We start from the raw sequence: 20800 nt of genomic DNA, 5'->3' as shown, positions 1-20800 counted from the left end.
AAATATTCACAATAATCTAAAGTTTTTATTCTCAGAGGTTTTCTTTTCATTCAGGTTTTTCATTCACTGCTGCCATGTTTCCTCTTTGTTTGTCACCGAAGGTTGTTCATATTTTCTTCTCATTTTATCTGAAACTCTTTGTTATTGGAGCAAAATGATGAAAATCATCTTTAAAGTTATTTCAAACACATCTAATGAATCACATAAAATAGATAAAGAACATAAATCAGATCCTGTTTGCAGACTAAAGATTCAACCATTTTCCTCTGTGTGTGAAGTCACATGTTCAGCATGCAGCATGTTTTTATTCTTCCTTTAACATGAACACTTTTCAGCATGTTTGAATGTTATTAACATCTCCTGCAGTTTGAAATGTTGAAGCTGATCCACCAGTTTGGTTCAGACTGAAATGTCTCAACATCTCATAGATTGTGATGTCATTTGTTTCATGTCGTCCTCAAAGGGACCAGTTACAGTAGTTGATGATTCTCTGACTTTTATTCAGTTCCATCATCAGGTCAACATTTGGTGACATTCAGCTTCAGTTTCAGAGCACGCTCCCACAGAATCAGACCAGTTTCTGGTGGACCATCACTTTTTGGAACAACACCGGTCCTCAGCCCATCGCCCCGATGCTGTCCTTCTGCCACCTGATGTGTCGACTCGTTTCTGATCCCACCATTTCTTTTTTTATCTCTGCAGGGTCCTTTGCTCACACTTTACAGAGTTGATTCTTCTGTTTCTTTTTTCCATCCAGCAGCTTTTCTTCTGTTGGTGATTTCAGAACTAAGATCAGCAAATAAAACAGATTAAATTTTCTCTGCTTCACTGATGAGCGTCTCAGTTTCACATTTGTTAAATCAGCTTCTTCTTTACTGCTGCTCTCACTGTGGTGCAGACCATATTTTATCTGAAAAGGACTCAGTAGGGGAGTGTCTGCATGTATTTGTGGCTAAAATGATCAGGTTAATCCACGTGTGTAGTTTGATTCTGACTCAGATTTATGAAGACACAAAGTCTGTACTGTGAGACAGTTCCAGTTTCTCTAAACATTTGATGACATTCAGCTTCAGTTTCAGAGCAGTTCTCTCAGAGTTTCTGTGTTGTTTTGTGTGTCTGCAGCCTGTCAGGCTGTATGATCACAGAGGAAGGCTGCGCTTCTCTGGCTGAAGCTGTGACCTCCAACCCCTCCCATCTGAGAGAGCTGGACCTGAGCTACAACCATCCAGGAGACTCAGGAGTGAAGCTGCTGACGGCTGCACTGAAGGATCCACACAAACTCAGGTATGGAGAGGCCTGCTGCAGCCACACACAATGTCTGATAGAGGAGGAAGAGCTGGAAACATGTTCTCTGTCCTGCACTCAGCCCTGTGTTTTTGCTTCCTGCTGAGTGTTACATGAACAATCACACATGTAGGAGCCTTTTTCCTTTGCTCACAGCAGAAACACTGGTTGAACAGAAACAGCAGATATTTGTGGAGGAGGTCTCCAAGGAGAACATCTGTAGGAACAACAGTGAGAAGTGTCTGTTGGTCCTCTGACCCTGGATCAGATACAAAGATGGGTCCAGAACATGTTAGCCTAGCTTAGCACAAAAAATTATAAAACCATGTTTGCCGCACATCTGGAAATGTGTACAAGTGGATTAGACCTGTGTCCCTCCCTCCATACGCCTACATGGGGGATCTTCAGCTGGACTGGCTCTCTGACAGCTCCAACACTGGACCTGGATGTGTTTCAGCTCAGAGATAAAGCCACCAGAGCAAACTTCAACAATCCTCTGAGCTCCACATGACTTGATATCAGACTTACTGACAGAGCACACAGATCCCTGCTCTGGAGTTTGTGTGATGTTAGTGATCACTGCTCCATCACCTGTGTCAGAGACACTAAAATCACTCAGTCTCTAATGGTCAGTACAGGAAATGAGAAGCATTTGAATCTTCAGGATGTTTGAAATTACTCTGATCATATATTCTCTGTTACTGATCCTGCCGTGGCTCTGGAAGACTTTTCACAGTGTTTGAATGTTCCTGCTGACAGATGTGGCCCTTATAAAAGCACAGAATCAGAATCAGAACCAGATCCAGTCCTTGGTTCTCCACTCAGCTCTCTGAAGCCATCCACAGCAGAGACAAAGCCTGGTCCAGCTCTGCTTCATTTCTCCTAACAGAACGGGCAGTTTGTCCGTGCTGGGCAGAAGGAGAACTGTGGGTATATGAAGGGACATTTCTTCAGATCCTTTTCAGGCAGCTGTTAGAATGAGTCACATTGTGTTAGAAAGTGTAGCTGTGTCTCCACAGTGTTGCTGTTGGACTGTGTACATCCTCTCTGCTCCACAGGGAGCCATGATCTCTGATAGAGGCCCGTCTCAGTGGCCAGTGTGTGTGCACTGAGTGTGTCCTCTGTTAACGTGGTTCTGTGTTGCTGTTCAGTCTCTGTGCTCAGGTGTTCCTCCACAGCTGATGCTCGTCTTAAGGCCAGATAGCTCTGCATCTGACTGTGTTTGTGTGTCCCAGTGGCTGATGTCATTGTGTTAGTGTAGTGTGTAGCAGTCAGACTGTGGAAGCAGATGAGCTTTCTCAGAGATCACACAGTACCAGGTCCAAAGAGTTCTGCCCTTCTGTGGTTCTGATCGTCCTTCCAGATGAGAACCAAGTAGACCAAAGTTGAACTGGAGCTGTGTTTGGTTGTTCTTCATCCCAAGAAAAAAGGTGGGGGACAATCCAATAAACACTATCCAAGGAATTCCAGAGAAACAGGAAGAGAGGGACACTGGGGGAAGGAGAGGAAGAGGCTGGAGGCTTTTCAGTCTGTTTCAGATTCCTGAAAAGTGATCAGGCTGAAATAAATAAGTGATTCTGATCAATAAACCACAACATCTGGCAGCTAATATACTTCCAATGACTATAGATTCTCCTCTGATCTTATTCTGAGCCTTTAATGTTCAGTGTGGAGGGTGGAATGAGGGGAGTGTTTCTAGTCTAACTTTTCTAGATGAATGTCTTCCCCTGGCTGGCTGTGCAGCATTCAGATGGACCAATAGGTCTGAGAAACGATCTGGATGTTTGGCTGCCCTGAAACATACTGAGAGGAGGAGTCAGCAGAAACAAAGTGACCATCAGGAGAGACCATAATGTCAGAAACTGAAGTGATTTCATTTGAATTCTTAAAGCTCATATTTGGATTCAGAAATGAGTGAAAATTCTTCCAAACTTGAAGAGTTGAATTCAGAGACAGAACCTTCATCTCCGTAATCTTACTGCAGAAAACATTTGGTGCTTTTAAACAGATGCAAGGTCCTTTCAAAGTCAGAATGTTTATTCAGGATAAACAATTCGTGATTCTCCCGAACATAGCGAAAACAAGAGGCTGTGAAAAACCTGAAGCACTCTCCTCAATAAGTATATTTGAGGAGGGTGCAGCTATGAAAATGATCAAAACAAAAACTCTCTCCACTCTAGGAGGAAAACAGAAAAGGCTGTAAAAGGTAACAAGTAAACTCTTCACGCTCTCCTAAATGAGGCGGAATAAACAAAGAATGCTTTCCCCGGTAAACAGAGGCACAATCACTAATAAATTCAAAATCTCTCCACTAAGGGAGGCACTATGAAATGTTACTCTTAACACTAAAACAGTCCTCTAACGGAGGTTCTATGAAGCTTGAGCAAGAACAGAAAATCACTCCTTAACGGAGGAAACAAAACAGACTGAAACTTACCGTGGGCTAAGCTATGACTATGGAAAAATTGCAAACAAGGATTGCTCTGTAGGAGGCTCGCTCGACTACAGGCTCGAGGCTTCGAGACTATGGCTTCTGTAGTACAAGGCGCTAGAGTGAAGAACGTGGCAAGTTACGACACACTGGCCAAGACAAAGGAGACGCAGACCATTTAAACACATGAGGAGCCATGGGGAACAAGTGGAAACACTTTGGAATCAGGGAAGACAATCAGACACTTGACACGAGAGGAAGAGCAAGATACCTGAAACGAGAGGGGTAGTTAGTATTTCAAAATAAAACAGGAAATGACAAGACAAGACATGAATCAAAACATAAAATGTGACACTTCAGAATGAGTTCACAGATTTCCTTCCACCCATTGTTCTTCTTTCTTTACTTATTCTTTCCTCATTTTTCTGAGCTCTGACACCCCCCCCCTCTCTCCTTTCAGGGTGGAGCCTGCTGGAGAACGATGGTTGACACCAGGTCTGAGGAAGTGTAAGTGTGTTCTTCATCTGATTCATGACATCCAACCATCTTCACACTGTCACATCACTCGTTGATCAAAGTGAACAGATGATAGATCAATAACTGCAGCTGGATTGTGTTTGTTCTCTCCATCAGATTCCTGTCAACTCACAATCGACACAAACACAGTGAGCAGACAACTGAAACTGTCTGACAACAACAGGAAGGTGACACGTGTGGAGGAGGTTCAGTCATATCCTGATCATCCAGACAGATTTGATGGCAGGTGTCAGCTGCTGTGTAGAAATATTCTGATTGGTCGCTGTTACTGGGAGGTCGAGTGGAGAGGAGGAGTTGATATATCAGTGAGTTACAGAGGAATTAGAAGGAGAGGAAGCAGTGCCTGTGAGTTTGGATGGAATGATCAGTCCTGGAGTCTGAGCTGCTCTGATGGAGGTTACTCTGTCTGGCACAAAAACAGAAAAACAGCCATCTCCTCCTCCTCCTCCTCCTCCTCCTCCTCCTCCTCCTCTGTCTCTGACAGAGCAGCAGTGTATGTGGACCGTCCTGCTGGCACTCTGTCCTTCTACAGAGTCTCCTCTGACACACTGATCCAACTCCACACCTTCAACATCACATTCACTGAAAAACCTCTGCATCCTGGATTTAAGTTCAGGTCATCTGGTTCCCGGTTGTCTCTGTGTTGAGTATAAAGAGTTTCCTCCTGTCAGAGAATCACTGTTGAACAGATAGTTCAGTCTGTACATGTCTGTCTCTTTCACTCAGAAACACCTTTTCAGATTCATGGATTCAGTCAGTTTCTGTTTGAAACTCTTCTGAATGATTCCTTGGAAACTTCTTCCTCTTCCAGTCCTTTAAAGATGGAAGCTGCCATTCTTCCAGGATGTTGTTTTTCTGTGTGTTTCCAGTCAAAGCTTCACACTGAATATCAGTATGTTGTGTTTCTCTGCAGCTCACTTCAACTGAGACCATTCAGTTCATGTCAGCTGCAGTTAGTTTGCTGCACATGTGACAAACTGTGATATCAGAGAGGAATCACTGAGCTCCAATCAGCTAGGATGAATTTCCAACCTGCTGACAGATCTTCACTGATTCTGCTCCAATGTTTAGAGACTTTAAACTGATAGAATTACTCAGTTCTGTCAGAGACAGTCGAGTTCTGTTAGAAAACCTTCTTCCTGCCCCTGGTTAACTTGTCATAGGCGTGATGACTCTGAGATGATACCAGCAGAGAGTTTGACAAAAGCCTGTCTCATATATCTTACTAAGACCTCAGAAAATTGGGTCAAATTGTTAGGGAAGAAAAAGGCAGATGTGTGTTTCTATTCAAATGTGTTTTAGTTTGTGTTGCAAAAGCTTTAAAAAAAACATGGATCATATAAAGAAAGCATCAGAACGGAGTGTTTGTGTTGATATAGTGTTATCTACTCTAAATATTGTTTTCATTCTATCTGTTCTGTTTCCTGTCAGAGAAATAATAGGATACCTTCGATCAAACTCATTTTGACAGGTGACCTCTGAGGGCCAATGGGTGGACAGGGGAGGGGTTTCGAGTAAAGGATAAAAACCCTGAGACAGTCAGTGTGTAGAGAACGACTTTGGGGTGAAAGATAGCTGATTCAAGATGCCCAGGACAAGAAGCAGAGTGAGTGTAGAGGAGAAATCTACACAGGCACCGGAGAGGACGTGTGCTCTGCAGTCTCTCATTTGTGAGACTCCGGTAACGATATTTGAAGATCAGCCCTTGATACCAAATGCTCCCAAGAAAAGGATGGTGTTTCTGTGCAGAACGCAGCAACCGCCGCCCGTGTCTCTACAGGAAGAATGGTCACTGGAGCCTTATGGACTGCGGAGAAGATGGGGCTATGTGTTCATGTATGAAACAGGTGACCTCTGTCTGTATCAGCTTGACGAGGGTGGTGAGAAGCCGGGACCTCTGACCACTGTGAGTATGCTAACTTCCAACGACTGTGGAGTGTTGAAACTAGCGATACCGCGTCATATAGAAGGAGGCAAGGGCTCGGCTGAGGAGCCTGAGAAATTCAACAGCTGGGTCAGAGCCAGTGACCTTCACGAGGTATAAAGGGGGCCATCGCTACTCCTAGCCCGCTACATTACACCATGAACCGAACGGTAGAGGATGAGGGGTTTTATATCACCCTGCCCTCCAACGCTAGTCTCTACGTCTTTAAGAATAATACCAGTTCCAGTTTCCGTGTGGATTTAGCCCAGCATATCGATTTGGAAGGTTCGTGGCAGGTTGCCTTGACGAAGATTTCTTATCTGTACACATGGCATAACGCCCCCAAGGACCAGGCTTTTTTTGAATGGAGGAAAGCGGGACTGGAAAAGTTCTACCGCCAGAATATAGGATGCGGACATTTCAAGGATTTGAATCAGCTCAAAGCCGAGATTGAGGGTCACCTTAGAAAAATAGGTTCTGATATTTATTTAGTCGTGAACACGGTGGAAAATAGACTCATGTATCAGGCAGGTGCCCAGTAGCACCTGCGTTTTTATCCACCACTGAGCTACACGCTAGGTGTGGAGCCTGGCAAATGGATCGTATTTGATGTCAAAGACCTCTTCAACAGATGGCTAATCTATGTCAAACAAAGGTCACACGTCAAAATAGCTTGATCGATCGATAAGAGGTCAAAAGTCATATCCCCAGATGTCAGCAAACGGATGTCAAACAAAGGTCACCTGTCATATTAATTTGATTGATCGATATGAGGTCAGAGGTCACCTGTCAAAATGAGTTTGATCGAAGGTATCCTTTTATTTCTCTAACGTTTCTGGCAGTTGAATCGTACTGGAGTCCGCTGGAGTCCAACAATGGTAACTCGGATCAAGCACTAAAAACACAAGAGCGAGAGACGTTCATTGGAGCTCCAAACGTGTCTGATGGACGACTGTTTGGTGTCTAAGGTCCCAAAGATGCTTAAATTAGAAACTGAAGGCCAAACTACACACTGTTAGGTTTAAGCTTTAACATTCGTATCAGCCAATAAACCAGTCGGGTTGTGTGTTTTTATAAAAACTGTCATTTAAACTGTGATCTGTCACATTCAGAGCCTGGGTAGCTCAGTCGGTAGAGCATCAGACTTTTAATCTGAGGGTCCAGGGTTCCAGTCCCTGTTCAGGCGATACTACCCTTGAATATGTCATGGTTACTATCATTGCATTATCTTATACTTCTATGAATGCAGAGAACAACTCTACACTGGTCACTTTAAAGCCAATAGGTGCATTTGGACAGAGAGTTCTAAGAACTGTACACCTCCAATTTAACTATAAGAACTGCCCTTCCCCAGTGGAACTGTTTCATTTTCGATTCGCACATGAGTCGGGAACCTTGATCGGGACTGATGTGACGCAGCCGTCAGCGACAGACGTGTTACTTTAGCGCCACACTCAACAACAAAACAAAACCTGCGAGGAGGCCACCGTGTTTATGGTCTGCATGACGGTGATATTAATCATGGATGATCACATCAGGCGTCTAAGATGGAGGCTGGAAGAGCACACAGCGAGAGTCAGGAGATGAAGAATCCAGCAGCGGGCGATACTTCTTCATTTCATGAAGGAGAGAAGAGCGCCGCAGGCAAAGGAGACAACGTCTAAGTTTAACTTATTAAACAGGCGCCGGTTGTGTCCGTGTTGTATGAGTAAATATTTCAGACAAGGGGCGGAGCTACCAGCCACCAAACACCTACGTCATATGTGTTCCTGTTGAACCCAGAAAAGACCTCGGAGAAGGAGCTAAAATGGTTCTAGGAACTGAGGGCCGTGGTCCATAGTTCCTCTATGTCCGAATGCACGAAAAAACAGCCCTATTCCTGAACAGGTTCCAGGAACTGCAAAAGGTTCCTACAGTGGGAATGCTTCTTTGCTCCACTTCTGCTACTCTTAAAACATACGTTAAAGACAGCAAGGGTTATGATCTTCTTCGTTGTGTATGACGAGGTTTCTCAAAGACAATGAAAACACTTCCTCGTAGACATATTCACCGTTCTGAACAGCCAATGTGAGAGGACTCTTCACCAAAAAGCCAAGACAACGTTTCTGACAGTTGAATCGTATTGGAGTCTGCTGAAGTCCAACAATGGTAACTGGGATCAAGCACCAAAAATACAAGAGCGAGAGACGTTCATTGGAGCTCCAAACGTGTCTGATGGACGACTGTTTGGTGTCTAAGGTCCCAAAGATGTTTAAATTAGAAACTGAAGGCCAAACTACACACTGTTAGGTTTAAGCATTAACATTTGTATCAGCCAATAAACCAGTCGGGTTGTGTGTTTTTATAAAAACTGTCATTTAAACTGTGATCTGTCACATTCAGAGCCTGGGTAGCTCAGTCGGTAGAGCATCAGACTTTTAATCTGAGGGTCCAGGGTTCCAGTTCCTGTTCAGGCGATGCTACCTCTGAATATGTCATAGTTACTGTCATTGCATTATCCTACACTTCGGGATTGATGTGACGCAACAGACATGTAACTTTAGCGCCACTCAACAACAAAGCCCGTGAAAAGTAAGGAGAGAAGAAAACAAAACAACACCACCAAGAAGCTAACATGGAGAGCGAGGAGGCCACCGTGTTCATGGTCTGCATGACGGTGATATTAATCATGGACGATCACATCAGGCGTCTAAGATGGAGGCTGGAAGAGCGCACAGCGAGAGTCAGGAGATGAAGAATCGAGCAGCAGGCGATACTTCTTCTTTTCATGAAGACAAGAAGGAGAGCAGAACGCCGCGGACAAAGGAGACGACGTTAATAAGTTTAACTTATTAAACAGGTGCCAGTTGTGTCCGTGTTGCATGAGTAAACATTTCAGACAAGGGGCGGAGCTACCAGCCATCAAACACCTACATCATGTTCCTGTGGAACCCAGAAAAGAGAAGGAGCTAAAATGGTTCTAGGAACTGAGTGCTGTGGTCCCTGGTTCCTGTATGTCCGAATGCACGAAAAAACGGCCATATTTCTGAAAAGGTTATAGGAACTGCAAATGGTTCCTACAGTGGGAATGCACCTAATGTGTTCTTTGCTCCACTTCTGCTACTCTTAAAACATACGTTAAAGACAGCAAGGGTTATGATCTTCTTTGTTGTGTATGACGAGGTTTCTCAAAGACAATGAAAACACTTCCTCATAGACATATTCGCTGTTCTGAACAGCCAATCAGAGCGGACTCACCAATAGACAAGACAACGTTTCTGACAGATACTACCTCTGAATATGTCATGGTTACTATCATCTTACACTTCTATGAATGCACCGTCAGGTAGACTGATCACTATTAGTACAAGTGCGTTTACTTCATTCATTTTTGTTTCCCCACGCTTCTCCTGAGCAACGACTGTTGCAGTGGGTGATTTGTGGATGCACCACACCCACCATCTGTATCTAACAAACATCCTAGAAAAGTCTTGATGTTCTGCTGCACAGTTTGTGAAGCAAGAACGTCCAGATTTTTTAAAATGAAAGAGGACACGTTTTCTTTTTCACATGAATGCAATGCAATTACAGGAAGAACCAGAGGAAACCAAAGCAACTGGGTGTAGCAGAGCATGATGTCTTCAGAGGATGCTTAGTATGATTATTCCCCCGGCTTTAACACAGAGATTGTTTATCACCTGGCGTGGCTGTAGCTCAGGAGGAATCAGCAATCAGGAGGTCAGTGGTTCAACACCAGCTTCCAGACACTGAACCCCCAATGTATCCATCAGTGTATGAATGGACTAACCCAGTGTTGGAATGCATGTAGTTATGTGTAGACTTAAGATGTGCTGTGTGAGTGCATGTAGTGTTAGAAGCACTTTGAGTGGTCAGTTAGACAAGAAAAGCACTATACAAGTCCATTTACCCACATGAGCTGAAGCAACTCATGATGTTAAGAAGGCATTTCACTTCAAAGACACAACATGAACTGGTGTACAGCGCAGAGCCATTATTTATCTTGCATCTTCTAAAAAGTCAGGCAAATCTCTTCCTCTGCAGATGTAACTCGACATTTAAACGTCTGAAGGCTGGTGCAAAAAAATATAAAATAAAATGTCAATCAAGTTTATCAAATCAATTCACAATTTTAATCATACAATCCAAAGCGCTCTGCTAATCAATACAAACAGTTTAACAATGCCTTTACAGGTTTGCAAGCGTTTTCATGACAATTATCTTCCAATCGAGGATATTTCCCTGAAAAAAATGGCAAATACATCACAACTATTTTCATTAAATGACTTAAAAACATCACGCCTCAGTTACAGTTTACATCAGTTCCATTTTTACACCCACCCCTCATATGTGAATGAATTACCATACAATCTATAATCAGAAGAAGTCGAAGTAAGTTCCTCATTATTGTCCCATTATTCAGAACAATATTATTCAGTCTTTAAAAAGACACATTAAAGTGATAAAATTCATTCTTACAAATTAGGACACAAACTGTCTAAAGTGCATTAGCAGATACATCAACATATGTTTGGATTTTCTTATTCAAAAGTGATGAAGCAAGTCTGCAGCTATGCATGCGACACAAAGAGGACAAAGTCGGACACAGTGTTCACTAATTTGACCTGATCAAAGCTTCCATCTCACAGATGAATTTGAGTTGAAATTTATGATCAGATGTGTCCCAGCTATGTGTTGCGTTCCTTTTAGGGATAACCAGTGCATATGGACCTGATTGACCGATCTCCTGCTCCACCCAGTACCTTAAAATGTAAACATGAGCAATATTAATAGCATTCATAGTACAGCTAATGCACTTAATTAAATCAAACAAGTTCAGTGTTGCAAGAAACAAACAGCTGACATCAAATCCTGGTGAAACAATAGTTTATACTTTGAATTTGCATTAAAACTAAATCCTTTCTTTTTCTGTCTCAGCACCGGGCCGTAGTCGTGGTCAATATTTATTTTTACTTACCCAAGAGTGTCGTTGCGTCCATCAATCCAGAACCAGGTGTTGTCAGTTTCTTTTAACCCAATCCAGTATCCATGGTTAGGGCTCTGGTAATACCGGATGTTTTTACTGACAAATTCCTGGAAGTCATGACATGGCGGATCATCGGAATCATTCACACTTTAGTAAAGGCATCAGTTATAATAATTTAAAAGAAAATGGAAATTTGGAAAATGCCATTTATGCTCTTTATAGCTCACCTGTTCTTGCAGATTATCAATAACAACCAGATCTGCAGCTTTGTCTTTGCAATAAGTTCGACTTTGTGGCCATGTCTTCCAACTTGGGGGTTCATCATAAAACAGGTAGCACTTTTCCTGGTAAAGAATCCAGCCGTCCCGACAGGGCTGACACTCACGAAATGGGCGGAGAAATTGATTAATTATTAAATCTAACATGTCAAAATCAAATGACAGCCTTTTTAAACTGACTGAAATTATACGGATTAGACCAACTTGGATTTTAATGAATGTGATTTAATTGGAATCTTATTACAATGAATTGGATTACAATTAGTTTAAAATAGACTGTAGTTGAAATGCCTCGAGATAACATTTGTTGCGATTTGATGGTATGTAAATAAAACTGAATGATAACAAATTATAAAACCTTGAAAGACTTATGACTGTTATCCTACATGAGGAACTATAAATCTATCTACTTCTAATATTTCCATTCTGGAGCATCTTTCTTGGAAGGACGTTTTCTTCCAGAATAAATCCAGCAGGTATAAACTCAAGATATTAAATGTTTTTTTTCAACTTTATTAGTTGCATTTCAGGTCTGAAAAATGTTTTTAAAAAGTTGTGATGTGGGTTAGTAATAAAGAAAATTAGACATCAGATGATAGTTATTATGATTTGGCACAAAAGATGTTCAGAGGAGCTAAAGTTTGTCCTCAAATGTGATTAAAAACAATGTTCCTCAGAGAAAGACTGGAAGGGATCTGCATATTTCTGCCTCTACAGAGCAGAATATCATTAAAGCATTCAAGGAATCTGAAGGAGTTTCAGTGTAAAGGACAAGGGAGCAAGCCTAAGCTGGACACCCGTGACCTCTGACCCCCCAGACGGCGTTGCATCAAGAACCGTCATTCATCAACAGCTGATAGAAGCACATGGACAAGGGATTACTGTGGAAACTTTTGTCAAGCACTACAATACAGAGTTCCATTCACAAGCTTTACTGTGCAGAAAAGAAGCCTCAGAAAAGAGGCGGCGTCCACTTCTCTGGGCTCGGAGGCATCTGGGATGGACCATCACACGGTGGAAACGTGTACTGTGGTCAGACCCATCAGTATTCCAGATCTTTGTTGGAAGAAATGGAGCAAAGAGCAAAAGCAGTATCCAGCCTGCTGTCAGCAACCAGTCCCTGCAGCCAGGCTCTGTGATGGTATGGGGTTGGATCAGGGCCCTCGGCAAAGCTCATTTCCACTTCTGTGATGGCAGCATTAATGCAGAAAAGCTCACTGAGATTTTACAGCAACATATGCTGCCTTCAAGGCCACATCTTTTCCAGGGACGTCCAAGCATTGTTCAAGCAGACCATGGAAAACCACATTCTGACACATTCCAAAGGCCTGGCTGAGGAAGAAGAGGGTACGGGTGCTGGAATGGCTGCCTGAACTTTGAAATGACAAATATGGTTATGTGCCTGAACTGCTGCACAGTTTAAGATGATTTTACTGGAAGAAAAGCTCTTCATCACTTGATATTCTCAATGCCTGAATGTCTTTTCAGTGTCATGAGAAGGAAGATTATAAAGCTTTACAGGCATGCATTTTACAGGCCTGAAATGCATAAAGAGATATACACGACCAAGATGACGAAACAATGACGTCAAGGCTACTTTTTTTTGTTTTGGGACTCTCTAAAACAAGGCTTCTGAAAGCAGAGGGTTTTCTGATCAACATGAAACTCATGTTTTAATTCTCACTTTCTGAAGAAATCAGAAACATGACATCAAAATTGAAAATGTTGATGCAGGTCAGACGTTGCATCAGGGTTGAAAGGTAAGAATGTGTTCAAAACGGTTTAAATCTCTTCAAAGAAGGCAGAGAAGATTTTACTTTTGGAAAAACTAAAGTAACGCTTGTAGAATAAATAACTTATAGAAAACTGCATGCTTTTTATTCTAAATAAACTTTAAAAAGGGTATAAAGTACTGAATTTACCATCCTGCTAATAACATTTGGGTGTTTTTTTATGAAGTATAATGTTGTTAAATTACTTTATTATGTACTTACTTTTGTCAGGGCAGAATTAATTCACTGGAAATTTGTTGAATTTCAGGATGACTTCCAGCGTCCAGTTGAAGTCGTCTTTCTGTCTGTTCAGGTGCTTGGTCTGATTTTCTAAGATTTCAATCTCCACCATCATCAGATCGGTCCGATTCTTCAGGACTCTGTTGTCGGCAGTCAGCTGCTCGGTCCGATTTTTTAAGACTTTCATCAGCTGCTCATTTTCTGCTTCGAGGTTTGCTTCCTGTTTGTTCATTACAATGGTAACTGAACGAAAAGAGAGAGCACGTCAGTCAGTCAATATATATCATATTTGCAGTTGATATGTCCATAATGCTACTGTTATAATTGGCTTTGATCTTAGACATTATAAATTCATATTCTGTATTTTCCTAAATAACGTTCCTCGCTGGTACTTTTCCACTTTGCTCATACTGCACAACAGATGACCTTAAATGGTCCAAGACCTTAGAATGACATAAACAACTGGGTCAGACAAAACATCTCTATTAGGGCAGATAGGTCTGGTACATTAGATCCACGCCTAAAACAGCACACACACACACATTGTTTATCACATCCAAAGAACACAACAAGGACAGCAGCTGGCCTGAGCATGTCACCCAAAACTGGCCAATTATACTCTGACAAGTGTGAAAACAACTTCTGTGAGATAAAGCTGAATATAAATATGAAATGTTTCCGGATAACGGGGCTCGGCCTGACGGATTTCCTGCGGGAGCTCTGGCACTCCGAGTCCAGCGCTGCAATATACTTTATTTGTGACCACTAATAAATACTTTTTTAATAAACGATTTCTCCAGCTTGTTCTTGAGCTTCCAATGAAAAAACCGGGCTAACAAAGTACATCTGTGAACACGTTCACCAAAGATTCAGCTGCTCTTTTCTCCACTGTGGAAACCTCTCGACCAAACTCAGTAGTTATTGTGTTGAGAGATTTCAACTCGTGTAACCTCTTCCAGGAACTGACGAGCTCCAAACAGCTGGTGACATGCGCCACGCAGGACAGCAACACACTGGACCACTTCTACTCCATCATAAAACCCTCATACCGCTCCATCCCCCACGCTGCCCTTGGACACTCCGACCACTGCATCATACAGATGGTCCCCACATACAGGCAGCAACTGAGAAGGGCCAAACCATCCAGGACTACAGTAAGGAGGTGGACTCCAGAGGCAAGGGACATGCTTCAGGACTGCATGGAGTCTACTGACTGGGAGTCACTGAGGGGCCCTGAGGATGACAACGGCAGCTTTTCTGACACTGTATGTTGCTGCATCAGCTTCCGTGAGCAGGTCTGCCTCCCAACCAAAACCATCACAAGGCACAATAACCAAAAGCCCTGGTTCTCCAAGCAGCTCAGAGAGCTCAGGCGCTGGAAAGAGCAGGCATACAGAAAGGGTGACATGGACACATTCAGACTGGCCAGACAGGGCCTCAAGAAGGCCATCAAAAATGCTAAAGAGGACTATAGAGCCAGACTGGAGAGTGATTCAGGCACCAACGACCCTGCAGTTGTGTGGAGTCCCCTCAGAACCATCACAAACGTCCCCTCCCCCGGACTAGCTGACGATCTCAACACATTCTACACCAGGTTTGAGAGACCCCCTGCTGCTCCATTGTCTATATTATTGAATATATCCTCTTACCTATCCTTCTCTCCTCACTCTCCTCAATCTCAAAACTATCTCTCACTTAACTCCCCAAACTATCTCCAAACTATATTAATGCTTTCCAAACTCTAGTATCCAAACGATCCAAACTCAAAACCTGAACTGACTGTAACTCTCCATAAAAAAACACATTTTAAATGGAGACTGAGGGGTTTATATACCTGTCAATACTTAAGACAAAATCTGAACCGCGTCCTGAAGCAGTCACGTCGTACGGCCGCATAGCGAAGCATAGACATATACAGTAGCGAGCCTTCTGACGTCATCATTTCCGGCTCCTCCCCTAAATGCAGCAAACCGGTCCCTCCGTTACTCCAGACAAGCCTCAGTCGCAACATCTCTGAACATCACAACAGGAAGCTGCGTACAGGTAAGTCAAGAAAATAATACATGTAGCGGTCAAACATTTGCAGAAATGCCTTCAAATTGCTCTGTGTCATTGGTTTGATTCCTGCAGCTGGACACGGGCAGTCAGAACATGCACCAGAGAGTGAAAAAGTTTAAATAACCTGGCTGCTATTCACAGTTAGCATGTCCTGCTAATGCTAATGCTAATGCTCTGCAATACCAGACACACAGCCTCAGCTATAAATTTCCCTAAGCCGGCCAGATGGACAAATAACATGGAGCTTTATCCTTTTAGCTGTGTGTGAAACATACTTCTGGGCCCTTTTCTAACCGTTTTTAACAGTTTTTTTATAAACTTCTTTCTGTAGTTTTGCTGAAATCTTTTGTCATTTAAAAAGTTTGATGATCATTGTAAAATTTAGAATAGTTCTTTCCAGGCTTATCTGGGTATCGTTTGGCTTTTTGATAAAACTGGAGCACAAACATGAAGAGGAGTCATAGCATTATTATAAAAACTTGTCGGTGATCCAGGAAAGTATCACACGAGCAGAAGAAATACACAGTTATCCTCAGTATCAGTGTCCGATTTCTCAGATTTACACTCTGAGAAAGACACCATTAAAAGACAGTCTGACTGTCCTCTTCAGAAGTGTCTCATGAAAACTTCATTATTCAGTTTTCTTTATATATCCAATATTTTCTTTTATCCACGAATCAACAAGGATTGATGGCATTATAAAAAGGTTGTACATATATTTACTCATAAAGCCCACATCTGGAGTTAAAATGGAGCTAAAATGATCTTTATTAGGAGGATCTGTGCAACTTTTAGGAGCTGATACTCTGATCTGACCACAACACAAGATCACTTTTACTCTTCAACTGGACACATAAGTTTACCAGTTAAGATCATTTTGTAATTAAAATAAAGGAGATTGTAGGTTATTTGGGTTGAAAAACATTTCAGAGTTTTAAGGGTCTGAGAGTTTCCTTCATCTCAAATTTTAGGTTTCACTAAAGCAGCTTTCTGGAATGAATCACTGGACGGGCACTTCTGATGCCAGAAAAACACTCCTTTATATTTAAATGACGGCCTCAGAATGGTCCACTTCATGTTGTTCTTCAGACTGTCTCAGATCAGTCAGACAGCTCCTACTGACGTGCTGTTAGCCACACAGAACTAGATCATTCCCCACTGAAACATCACATCTTCTCAGTTTCAAGCCTCAGTCTAGACTGAAGCTCCCTGATAACTGAACTGTTCAAAAATGGGCTTCAGAGTGTAAATGTGACAAATCTGAGATTACTCTGTGTTGCTTTCCTGGATCCCTGACAGCTCTTGGAAATGAGAACAAATTTAGAAATAGAGAAAATCTGAACTTCAGGCTTTGGGATGATATTGGGACCCTTTCCTCAAACAATATCTTTGTCTTAATGTAGTAAAAAGATTTAAGTTGATCATTTTACACTGACACAGATGAGATTCATGGGATATTGCACACAGTGGGTGTCATTCTACAGAGTGTATTATTACATTTTTTCTGAATTTGATCAAAAAGCTCCAAATATTTTGAACTGTGACCTTAGTGGGTCTTTAAAGAACCAGTTTAAAGTTCACAGGAATTTGAATAAAAACCACAGTTAAAAGTTTAATGAAATGTGACTAGATGGTTAGAAACTGTTCAGAAAGCTTATCAAGAGAAGAAGAAAAGTGGGTGTGGTTTAACATTCTGCACGCCACAGCTGGATCTTATTGTATGTACTGACAGTTTCAGACAGAGTCCATCAGTCGGAGGACCAGGACCAGAATGGAGCAGCAGAACCAGGATCCGAACCCCTCCACCAGGAACAGAGCCGGCTCATCCTCTGGTTCCACCGGACTACAGGTCAGTGTGGAGGACGCTAAAGACATGTGGACGAGTTTTGAAGTTCCGTGTATCCTCCGCTTGTTCTGGTGTTTCCTGGTTTCATCTCCTCTCTCTCTGAACTGGAGATACAGATGTGCTGCAGGCTAAATGATCTGCTGGAAGAAAATCAGTGGGCAGATTGTTGTGGTGGGCTTCAGATTTGAGAGGTTCAGGAGCTAATCTTCATTATTTGTGTTTATAGTCTCTGGATTACATTAATTAAACCTGGTGGTGGTAATACTTTAATGGTTAAATGTTAAATGACAGGTTTGTAGAGCTCTCTACCTCAGTGTAAATAGTTGTTTTAGAGTAAAGCTAAGACTATTTCCCTGTTTGCTGTTGAGCTGAATGGCTGTAGACCACTGGGTTGTAAGCTGGAACAAAGGGTTAGTGTAAAGAATGCTATGTATTACCACAACTGTTACTTTTATTAATTTAAACCATTATTCATCAACCTTTTTCAGCCCAACCTTTAAATGGTGTTTAAGTGTACAACTTGGACAAGACTGTGCTTCCTTCTATCATTTAGAATTATTGTAGCACAAATTCCCTTTCAAAGTTTCATCTTGACAAAAAATAATTAGTAAAAGAGCAAAAAGCAAGAGTTTACTGCTTAAAACCCTGAATGTGTGCTGAACACATCAGAGCATAGTACTGATAGCTGAGGGTACTTATAAACACACCCTCAGCCTTCACGTTTGATCGGAAATATTGAGACCTGTGTGGATAGGTCCGTCCAGGTCCAGTTAGAATATGTTGGTTAGCAAAGGTTAGATTAGAGAAATCTTTTGTGTTAACTTCAAAAGGATCAAAGTCTTCTTCCTCTCTGTCATTGCAGAAACATATAGCCCAAGAGGGATCCAGATGGTGCCGTTATAAGCACTGTGGGGAAGTTTTCAAAAGATCATCACATCTGAGGTATCATCAGAAGCTTCATAAAGGAGAGAAACCTTACAGCTGTTGTCAGTGTCGGGCAGCTTTCACTAAGACTTCCCATCTTAAGACACACCAACGTATTCACACAGGAGAGAAACCTTACAGCTGTGGTCAGTGTGGAGCAGCTTTCACTACATCTTCCAATCTTAAGACACACAAACGTATTCACACAGGAGAAAAACCATACAGCTGTGGTCAGTGTGGGGCAGGTTTCACTCAATTAGCTAATCTACAGAGACACCAACGTATTCACACAGGAGAGAAACCATACAGCTGTGGTCAGTGTGGGGCAGCTTTCACCGCATTATCTGGTCTAAAGAAACACCAACGTATTCACACAGGTGAGAAACCATACAGCTGTGGTCAGTGTGGAGCAGCTTTCACTACATCTTCCAATCTTAAGACACACAAACGTATTCACACAGGAGAGAAACCTTACAGCTGTGGTCAGTGTGGAACAGCTTTCACTCACTTATCTAGTCTAAAGACACACCAACGTATTCACACAGGAGAGAAACCATACAGCTGTGGTCAGTGTGGGGCAGCTTTCACTCAATTATCTCACCTAAAGAAACACCAACGTATTCACACAGGAGAGAAACCATACAGCTGTGGTCAGTGTGGGGCAGCTTTCACTCAATCATCTAGTCTAAAGAAACACCAACGTATTCACACAGGAGAGAAACCATACAGCTGTGGTCAATGTGGGGCAGGTTTCACAGCATTATCTGGTGTAGAGAAACACCAACATATTCACACAGGAGAGAAACCATACAGCTGTGGTCAGTGTGGGGCAGCTTTCACTCAATCATCTAGTCTAAAGAAACACCAACGTATTCACACAGGAGAGAAACCATACAGCTGTGGTCAATATGGGGCAGGTTTCACAGCATTATCTGGTGTAGAGAAACACCAACATATTCACACAGGAGAGAAACCATACAGCTGTGGTCATTGTGAAGCAGCTTTCACTCAATTATCTAGTCTAAAGAGACACGAACATACTCACACTGCAGATAAATGACTGGTTTAAATCAACAAATTTTATAGCATATAAGACAACGTTAACTTGGGAGCAGGAACAGTAACTACCAATCAAAAGCCTTTCTTTTGTTCAGATTAAAACTATTTTGTGTGGATTACCACCTTCTCTTGTCAAGACTTTTGTTCTGAATTTTCTGTGGGTAGCACATGTTTGAAGAACTATTGAAAGTGCTTTATAAATTGTTGGGATTGTTTTAACTGTGGCCAGCTCTCCCACCATTCAAGACAAACATGGCATCGATTATGAGTGTATGGACAGAACTATATGCAATCTGTTTGAAACTAGAAACATATTTTATTCTGTTATACTGAACATTTATATTTTGTTTAAAGTTAAGATTCACGAAGTAGCTTTGCACAAGCTGTGGGTATTTATGTAAATATACAACATCTGTAGACACAATATATAATTTCATTTTAATGTGAAGTCTAGCTTTACACTAGTCTGTATTTCATTGTTCTGCATTTTATTAAAGGTCAGATGTCAACACTTCTCATGCTTTTCAGAGATATTTTTGAAGAAAATGTGTGTTTGGTTACGGGGGAAAGTTGGACTTATATTCCCCAAAGACCCAGAAATCTTTAACAGTCTGAAAAAGGTTTGGATTTGTTCCCTGTACTTTCCAGATAACTGTTTAATGACTGAAGTTGAAAGTTAAGGCTGTTCCAACACTAAAAGGGCACAAGGCTCAACTTCAAGCTGTGAAACTGTTTCAAATGTCTGTTGTGTTGGTGTCAAGAAAATTCTCTCAAAATGAGACTCAGAGACAATTAACACAAAACATTTATTTTCATAGCAAGGTGTCTGCATGACATATCAGGAAACTGACACAGAGTTGTCTGAGTTAAAAAGATTATACTATTGCTATTTATGCCACACAAGGTCATGAGACATTCAGTAAAACAAGGTTTAGATGGAAGCTGAAATAAGATAGATAGGCCTTCTCCAGCACCCTTGACCCTTGTACCTGTGACGGTCCTTAAACAATACGTGGAACAGGACAATGAGAGTTGAACAGTTCTCAGCCCCACCACAAAATCTCAAAATTTCTTCATCATATTCTCATTAATGATCAGAGCTGAGTAAGATTTCTTTGAAAAGACAGAATAAACAGGACTTGATGGCTTTCAGTTTTCTTCCAGAGCAGAAATCACAGGCCACATCTTCAGGTCCAGCATGGCAGTGATCAGCAGGAGCAGCTTGGAGTCCAGTCTTCTTCAGCTGCTTCATTAAATCAGCTAACATGGTGCTTTTCTCCAGGACAGGCCTCGGTGTGAAAGTTTTCCTGCAATGAGGGCATCTGTGAATTCCCTTCTTATTCTTTCCATTCCAGTAGCCTTTAATACAGTTCATGCAGTAGCTGTGCCCACAGGGAATAGTCACCGGATCCTTCAGTAGATCCAGACAGATCGAACAAGAGAAAGTTTCCAAGTCCAGTTTA

The 20800-nt window shown here is 42.0% G+C and overlaps 3 protein-coding genes, 1 long non-coding RNA gene and 2 other non-coding genes across 7 annotated transcripts in view; 5 read left to right on the top strand and 1 right to left on the bottom strand.

Annotated features, from left to right (window-relative positions):
• Window positions 1-20800, top strand: part of LOC140291582 (NLR family CARD domain-containing protein 3-like) — a 531700-nt gene that overhangs the window by 340163 nt on the left and 170737 nt on the right. The window lies entirely within an intron of this gene.
• On the top strand, window positions 1075-5271 carry LOC140292237 (stonustoxin subunit alpha-like). Its single transcript, XM_072379472.1, has 3 exons — window positions 1075-1284; window positions 4176-4222; window positions 4349-5271. Exons 1-3 carry the CDS (start codon window positions 1136-1138, stop codon window positions 4897-4899), a joined length of 747 nt encoding a protein of 248 aa, XP_072235573.1. The 5' UTR covers window positions 1075-1135; the 3' UTR covers window positions 4900-5271.
• trnak-uuu (transfer RNA lysine (anticodon UUU)) lies at window positions 7290-7362 on the top strand. Its single transcript has one exon. It is a non-coding gene; the product is annotated as a tRNA-Lys (tRNA).
• trnak-uuu (transfer RNA lysine (anticodon UUU)) lies at window positions 8560-8632 on the top strand. Its single transcript has one exon. It is a non-coding gene; the product is annotated as a tRNA-Lys (tRNA).
• LOC140292660 (uncharacterized) lies at window positions 10871-11680 on the bottom strand. The gene is made up of 3 exons (XR_011912585.1): window positions 11388-11680; window positions 11152-11267; window positions 10871-10936 (listed from the first exon to the last, which is right to left on the bottom strand). It is a non-coding gene; the product is annotated as an uncharacterized lncRNA (long non-coding RNA).
• LOC140294898 (uncharacterized) overlaps window positions 17280-20800 on the top strand; it is a 131788-nt gene continuing 128267 nt past the window's right edge. The window contains exons 1-3 of the mRNA XM_072379622.1: window positions 17280-17357; window positions 18068-18118; window positions 18217-19267. Of these exons, the coding sequence (XP_072235723.1) occupies window positions 17280-17357; window positions 18068-18118; window positions 18217-19267 (1180 nt within the window). The remainder of the gene's footprint in view (window positions 17358-18067; window positions 18119-18216; window positions 19268-20800) is intronic.

This window comes from Leuresthes tenuis, unplaced genomic scaffold (genome assembly GCF_036924035.1).
Source record: "Leuresthes tenuis unplaced genomic scaffold, fLeuTen1.0.hap1 SCAF_1, whole genome shotgun sequence".
NCBI classification, from domain to species: Eukaryota; Metazoa; Chordata; class Actinopteri; order Atheriniformes; family Atherinopsidae; genus Leuresthes; species Leuresthes tenuis.
The sequence above is the reverse complement of the archived record's forward strand: the minus strand, read 5'-3'. Positions and strand labels throughout refer to the sequence as shown.

Coding starts and splice junctions, on each gene's coding strand:
- LOC140292237 (XM_072379472.1), top strand. CDS start 1,136: ATGATCACAGAGGAAGGCTGCGCTTCTCTGGCTGAAGCTGTGACCTCC. Junction 1,285..4,175: donor AAGGATCCACACAAACTCAG/GTATGGAGAGGC, acceptor CTCTCCTTTCAG/GGTGGAGCCTGCTGGAGAAC. Junction 4,223..4,348: donor GACACCAGGTCTGAGGAAGT/GTAAGTGTGTTC, acceptor TCTCTCCATCAG/ATTCCTGTCAACTCACAATC.